General features: G+C 51.4%; 2 protein-coding genes across 2 annotated transcripts; one reads left to right on the top strand and one right to left on the bottom strand.

Annotated features, from left to right (window-relative positions):
- The first annotated feature begins 1,539 nt into the window (after positions 1–1,539).
- Positions 1,540–4,139, top strand: LOC126570818 (thioredoxin reductase 1, mitochondrial-like). Its single transcript, XM_050228851.1, has 2 exons — positions 1,540–2,073; positions 2,208–4,139. The coding sequence occupies exons 1-2, from the start codon at positions 1,977–1,979 to the stop codon at positions 3,686–3,688; spliced, it is 1,578 nt and encodes a 525-aa protein (XP_050084808.1). The 5' UTR covers positions 1,540–1,976; the 3' UTR covers positions 3,689–4,139.
- A 108-nt stretch (positions 4,140–4,247) lies between these two features.
- Positions 4,248–6,599, bottom strand: LOC126571093 (B-cell CLL/lymphoma 7 protein family member A). Its single transcript, XM_050229362.1, has 2 exons — positions 5,410–6,599; positions 4,248–5,345 (listed from the first exon to the last, which is right to left on the bottom strand). The coding sequence occupies exons 1-2, from the start codon at positions 6,014–6,016 to the stop codon at positions 5,230–5,232; spliced, it is 723 nt and encodes a 240-aa protein (XP_050085319.1). The 5' UTR covers positions 6,017–6,599; the 3' UTR covers positions 4,248–5,229.
- Between the last annotated feature and the right edge of the window lie 545 nt (positions 6,600–7,144).

Here is a 7,144-nt window from a genome sequence, read left to right as displayed (position 1 = left end):
GTTGCAAACATTATTCTAAATAGCTCTGCTAAAGTAAACGTGCCGCCTATGAAGGATTAAGCACAGCTCGGCGATGAATCGTTTGCTAAACGATCCTATTTCACAAACAGATTCAGACCGTATAACGCTGGATAGATTTGTGCAAGACACTTGATGAGCAATTTTAGGAGACCGAGACAGGAATTTTTACTATAATCATTTGAGTATCATTTGAGTATTTTTACTATAATCAGATTGAGTGTAACAACGTTTTCCTGCATCCCTAATGGTACTTCTAGTTCTGGCAGCCACCCACGTTTCCGTTGATTATGAGCTACAATCGTTACATGTAATCTTTCAGTGGCCAAGGCGTGCAGCGTGCCTTGCCGTGGTTGAGCCTTGCTGGTGGAGATCGTGCTTCTGATTGATATCATTTACGGTCCTTGAAATGCCATCCATTTGCTTTCAATGCAAGGTGTGACTGCCTTAGCAAAAATGCACTTCAGCTAGTGCACACTTTGCAGTAGCAAGGGCAACTTTATGAGCCTCGATTTGCATCCGATCGCGGCTCCGTCGCGGCTACTAAATGCCAGCCTTTCCGCAGCTTTTCCCACTGCCAATTACGCTACTGCTGCGAATAGCAATCGTACCTGATCAGCACGCAGTATCGTTTAACCTTATCATCCTTAGAGCTCGCGCTAAACGGTCCATCCCAACGCGATGGGAAGCATGAAAAACCGCATCTCTATGCGGTGGACACCGTGGAGCGCGAGTTGATGATCGAACAAACATTTGGGAAAAGAGCACAAAGAGCAAAACTATTCATACTGTGTGCACAGCACTCTCCGTTTCGCATATTCTTATTGATATGCATACTTATTGATTTCAAGTTGGTAAAATTGTGCACCGTGTTATTGTGCGTTTAAAGTGCTCCGCCACAAAGTTTGGTTCCGATCGCATCGACGAAATACAACCACATCGGCAGGTAAGTATGGTTCTCTCAATAAATAATCGCCATGCATTAATCGTTCTCTCGAATAATTCCAGCCGCGAAACACCGATCACGACTACCATCACACAGACACCGACCCACGGCCCCACAGCCATGACCGAAGACGAAGTCGTTCCCTCTACAGAATAACAACTGTAGCACAGAGCGAGGGAAAAAGGAGAAAGGAACACAGAGAGAAAAGAGAAGCGGGAAGAGAGAGAACCGGCCCGGCGGCGGCCGACCATTCTCTTTTTTTTGCTCTCAACCGCAGCCACGAGCCACCACGAGGCTGCTTCCTTTCTTCAAGCAGCTTCAGAAAAAGGTCGCACATTGGTCACAAGAACCTCCAGCCCCTTTGGTGAGAACGGGAAATGCGTCCAATATGCGCCCTTTTCCCGAAGCACGTGCTCGGCTCGAATTTTGCTCGATTTTTTTCCCCTGATTTGCTCGAATTATGGTCGATTGGGCGGTGAGCGATTTCTGTCACACGGGTGATATCCGTCAATCTGACAATCGCTGCCAGTTAGGTGCGTGAGCGACGTTGACATTGAACATGCGACGCGAGCTCCATTGTATAGTACACATTTATGCGTGTCATCGAATTCCTTCGTCTGCGACACAACGAGAAAAACGAGGTTTCTGGTGCAGTGTTTGCGACTATCCCACCAGCCCATTACTCCCACTCTTACGATAGTTACAGCTGATTCGTGATACAATAAGGTGATGTAACATATCGCTTGGGTTCCGAAACAAGAGATGCCGGTTCTTGCTGAAACCTCAGCGCTGGAACCGTACGTACAGCAACAGCAGCAGCAGCGTGCCGTGTTTCTTGGTCGGTCGGTGCTTGGCGTCGAGTGCCATAATTAACTTCTCGCGTTTTTGTTTTGTTTGGGCCGCTACGACGCTAGTGTTTCTTCGCTTGAAAGAAGAGACAACAACCCTTCCCTCGGTTTTCAGGCTAGAGTTAAGAGTATAATCACCTCCAGGTACACACGCATGCAAACTCATGGCTGCCTTTGTGTTGACGCGTGCCAGGAGCATAGCTCACTTGGCATATGGCTTGCGGTACATTCGAACGCAGGTCGCGTCACCGTTGCTTTCAAGTGAGTTATCAGAAGGTTTCCCCTTTTTGCTGCCCCTCTTGTGCCATACCCGATTCCGGAAATCAGGTTTCTCATATCTTAAACATTAACTCATTTCTTCCACCGCATTGTTTTGTTTTTTTTTTTTATGGCAGAGGAGAACTATGACTATGATCTGGTGGTGATCGGTGGTGGATCCGGTGGGCTGGCCTGCGCCAAACAGGCGGTCCAGCTGGGCGCCAAGGTGGCCGTGCTGGACTTCGTAAAGCCATCGCCGCAAGGCACCCGCTGGGGGTTGGGCGGCACCTGCGTCAACGTGGGCTGCATCCCGAAGAAGCTGATGCACCAGGCGTCTCTGCTCGGCGAGGCGATCCACGATTCGCAGACGTACGGGTGGCAGTTCGCCAACCCGGGCTCAGTGCGCCACGATTGGGCTGCGCTGACCGAGTCGGTCCAGAATCACATAAAGTCAGTCAACTGGGTAACGCGGGTCGACCTGCGCGACCAGAAGGTGGAGTACGTCAACGGGTTCGGTTACTTCCGCGATGCGCACACGGTGGTGGCGCGCATGAAGAACGACACCGAGCGCGAATTACGTACCAAGCACGTGGTGATAGCGGTCGGTTGTAGGCCGCGCTATCCCGACATTCCCGGTGCGCTCGAGCACTGCATTACGAGCGACGATATCTTCAGCCTCCCGCGGGCACCCGGCAAAACGCTGCTGGTTGGTGCCGGTTACATCGGACTAGAGTGTGCTGGTTTCCTCAAAGGGCTCGGCTACAATGTGACGGTGATGGTGCGCTCGATACTGCTGCGCGGCTTCGACCAGCAGATGGCCACCATGATCGGGGACTCGATGGTCGAGAAAGGCATACGGTTCCACCACAAAACGCGCCCACTAGCCGTGGAGAAGCAACCGGACGGGAGGCTGCTGGTGCGCTACGAGACGGACGGGGCCAGCACCGCTGAGGACACGTTTGACACGGTGCTGTTCGCGATCGGACGTCAGGCGGGAACCGACACGCTGCAACTGGGCAAGGCCGGTATCGTCACGGCCGACGATGGCAAATCGGATAAGCTGGACGTGAACGACGAGAGCCACCGGACGAACGTGGAGAACGTGTACGCGGTCGGTGACGTACTGTACCGGAAGCCCGAACTGACACCGGTTGCGATCCATGCCGGGCGCATCATCGCCCGTCGCCTCTTCGGTGACTCCAGCGAATCGATGGACTACCGAGATGTGGCCACCACCGTTTTCACGCCGCTCGAGTACGGGTGCGTCGGGCTGAGTGAAGAAGCGGCTGAGGCGACCCACGGCAAGGACAACATCGAAGTGTACCACGCCTACTACAAACCGACCGAGTTCTTCGTGCCGCAGCGCTCCGTACGCTACTGCTACCTGAAGACGGTCGTGTTGCGTGAGGGCGACCAGCGGGTGCTGGGGCTGCACTTCCTCGGACCGGCCGCCGGTGAGGTGATCCAAGGGTTCGCTACTGCCCTAAAGTGCGGCCTAACGATGAAGGTGCTGCGAAACACGATTGGCATCCATCCGACGGTCGCCGAAGAGTTTACACGACTTGCCATCACCAAGAGCTCCGGTCTCGATCCTACCCCGGCCACCTGTTGCAGCTAAGCCATCAGCCATCCTCCCTCTTGTATCTGTCCCCTCTCTACAATCAGCAGCGCACCTCATGAACAGCAGCATAACGGTTTGGATGTTTGGAAATTAATAGAAAATCGGATCATAACACAATAACCCCCCCCCCCCCCCCCCTTTGTGTGGCCGCTTTGAACCACTATTGGATTTGGATCTCTACCTCTTTCTATCTCAGATCCCTCCATTCTAAGACAGATTCAATCTAATTGAGCCAAGGTGTGCTATGCGTGTGTGATTGCAGTGTGTTATCGTATCAAAAAAAATAACCGGCTTCCGGATTTGAGTAAAGGAGAATACACAGGGACCTACCGCGGAAAACGGGAAATGAATCGTATTTAAATACAAAAAAAAAACAAAATAAAAAGCCTCAAGCATAGATGCACTGAAACATTAATTGGCAATAAAACAAAGAAGAGCACTGCTGGTACATGGTTTTGTGCGCTCGTTTTTGGGTTATCCTTGACCCCGTTGATCGCTTCTTGTGCTGCCCAAACCAGTTTTCTTTTTGCGATGTTTGATACGGGGCAAGTCAATATTATGTATATACGTTGCTGTAGTTTATTCACTCCTATTTGGGGCTAGCTGGCAAATTAAAGGTGCCTAATGGCTGGCTCTCCACAGCTCGTCTGTAGAGGATGTCGCCAGTGTTGTCGGTTGCCGTTTTTATCCTTTTTATAGCTGCGTGCAATGTGCAGTAAGGTGTAAAGTACAATAATGCTTGCCCGATGCGTCCCTAAGCCCGGCTGAACGTGCCTCCCCTAATCTAGTCTTTGCCTAAGGGAAAGGGCTGCGGTGCCGCATTCTCTTATCAAGTGAAGCGTGGAGTATCGCTTGATAGATGTGTGAAATTGTCTGTGCGCATGTGTACACACTCACACACGCTTTCGCTAATATAATATGTTAATAATGAAATTTATCTCTCGCTTTCTCTTGTTCGAATGCATTTAAAATAAAAAGGGACATATCAAAAATTGCTTGATCTGGCGTCCTTCAACGACTTGTGTTGCCTCAATAAAATTCAATGACCGGGGCATCTTGCTAACCTAACATCGCTAAACCTAGGATTTAATGCTCACTTGATAAGTAAAGCTCATATTCAAATGCATAAAAAGTAAAAAAAAACAAACTTGATCGATCGAAACTGAAGTATTTAAGTATAAGGTAAAAAGAGCATAATCTTCTGGATACTTCGGAAAGTCCTCCATGCGTCCTATTCCGCCGCATCCCTATAGCGATGAAATGGAACCAGTGCCCCTCACCCAGTCTCCATGTCACCCTGCTCATTTTGCGAAAACAATCGGTTCTACACGCGTATACAAACATTCTGGTACGCATTACCCACACGTACACGCATACACACATACATACGTATACTCACACATGGACACAGAGTTTTTTGTACAATTTGTTGGTAAAAGGATGGGGAGCCTTGGTTCGAGGGTCGATAGGCGAGAGCAAGAGGGAGTGGAGGACCAGTACGTAAAGCAGCTTCCGCGGGCCTCACGGAACACTCCACTTCACTCGATCTTAAGCCGCTTTGGCACGCTGTCACTGCCCTGGGAGTTGGAGTCCTCCGAGAACATGTTGGAGACGAAATCGGTGGCTCCCTGAGAGTCGCTAACGATGGAAAAACCTACACAAGGAGAAAAAGAGACCGTAAGATGAATGGCTAGATGGAGGGCGGTAATTATACGTACAGGTGTTCGAGTCCTCGGCCAGCCCAAAGTTCGAGTTTGAGTTTGAGTCGGTGCCGGTCGGCTTGCGGTTGTTTTCCTTGTTTTCGCTGCTGTTGCTGTTGTTGGTGTTGGTGTTGCTGTTATTGACATGACCCACGGTGGAGCCGTGGCCCTGGGATGCGGGCGGCTGTGTGCCCATCGGTCCTCCGTTCAAGCCCCCCGTGCCGGCCGTCTTCCCACTGAGCAGCTGCTGGGGACCGGTGGCCGGTGAGGAGACGGTCCCAGTGCCGGTTCCTACACACGCCGCATCAGCACTGTTTGCATCGGAGAGGGCAGCTGCAGCAACCGCAGCGGCGGCGGCGGCAGCGGCAGCAGCCACCGCCGCGGCCACCGTAGGTTTCTTCTTCTCGTTCGTCGAGATCGGAACCCATTTGTAGATCTTCATCGAGGTTTCGCCGATCGTTACCCACTTTTTCTCCCAGTGGCGCACCCGGTCCATCGACAGCATCAGCTTCTTCACGTCATCCTTCTTGCTGGCGCGCGTTTCCGCCCGTACGCTGCGTGACATGGTTGAGCCACCGCTACCACCGCCTCCACTGACCTTCTCCTTCAACGCCACTCCAACCATCCGCCGCCTTCTGAGCTCACTCTGTGCGTGCTTTTGCCGTCGTCGTCGTCGTCTGCTACCGCAAGCAGCCCACCCTCTGCTTGCTTGTGCTTGAGCCTAAATCAGCTGCCGATGAGCCCTTGGCGTCCTGTGTGGTGTGTGTGGCTCCAAGTTGTTTAGCAGCAGTAAAGATATTGGCTTAGGGGCCAACGACGTTCCGAGCCCGGTTGTTCACTGGCTACGCTGCAGCCGTCGCGAGCGAATCCTCGTTGATTGTGTATTTTGTTGCCTTCGGATGGATTGAATGATGTTGGGCTTCGTAAGGATACCAATCGGCGGATATTGGCTACCTTCCGTTTTTTTCACACTCTCTCCGTGCGCTTCACGGCGTTGGTATAGCGCTGGCTAAAACTGTGAAGCACAGTAACTTATTCCCCTTTTTTCCTGTTCACGGGGTAACACACGGGACAGAAAATGCGTGAATTCGTGTCACAATCACCGTTTAGCACGGCACTAAAAGCGTTCGCACTCGGGACACAAAGATGGAGATTTCTCTATGCGGAAAGACAGCAGCTATATATCGCGTGTGGTTTCAGTCGAGCTGTTTATGCGGCCGAGGACGCTGGCCTTACTCGCTGATCACTGCTCATCACCACACAATTGGTACGCACACGGCCTTGTGGCGCTGTTGGCATGCGTATTGGTGACACCGAGTGCACATCCCAGTGTGCAGTGAGAAGGTTTTCTCACCATAGAAAAGTTCCCTACAAACCAGCCGAGACACCTTTTCGTATGCCGTGTGTAGGAGTGAGCGCGACTTTCGATGAAACAGCGCTATACGGGCACTTAATCGAGCGGCTGTGAGCGCATCTCGCGTTGAAGCGCGAATGAGATGGCTGATGAGACGGAAATACTTTGAGCCGTGTTCATCGTCGCCGCCTGAGAGCGCGCCGGACTTTGATCGAATCCGGACTCGGCCCCGCGATTTGATGCACCTTTTTTCGCATAATTGTCGCACTTTTTGAATAAATAAATGCATCTAATTGTCGTTCGATAATGGTAAAACGTCTCACTAATTAATTTGATCCAATTTTCACTCAACTTTAGTCGTTTTTTCAGTTGCACCGCAGCTGATCGTGTCCAAAGAAA

This window comes from Anopheles aquasalis, chromosome X (genome assembly GCF_943734665.1).
Source record: "Anopheles aquasalis chromosome X, idAnoAquaMG_Q_19, whole genome shotgun sequence".
NCBI classification, from domain to species: domain Eukaryota; kingdom Metazoa; phylum Arthropoda; class Insecta; order Diptera; family Culicidae; genus Anopheles; species Anopheles aquasalis.
This window is presented reverse-complemented; position numbering and strand designations above follow the sequence as displayed.

What these genes read in the sequence shown, in the direction of transcription:
- LOC126570818 (XM_050228851.1), top strand. Translation starts at nt 1,977, where the DNA reads ATGGCTGCCTTTGTGTTGACGCGTGCCAGGAGCATAGCTCACTTGGCA. An exon ending in CGCGTCACCGTTGCTTTCAA is followed by an intron (nt 2,074 to 2,207) that starts GTGAGTTATCAG and finishes TTTTTATGGCAG; the next exon opens with AGGAGAACTATGACTATGAT.
- LOC126571093 (XM_050229362.1), bottom strand. Translation starts at nt 6,016, where the DNA reads ATGGTTGGAGTGGCGTTGAAGGAGAAGGTCAGTGGAGGCGGTGGTAGC. An exon ending in GGCCGAGGACTCGAACACCT is followed by an intron (nt 5,346 to 5,409) that starts GTACGTATAATT and finishes CTCCTTGTGTAG; the next exon opens with GTTTTTCCATCGTTAGCGAC.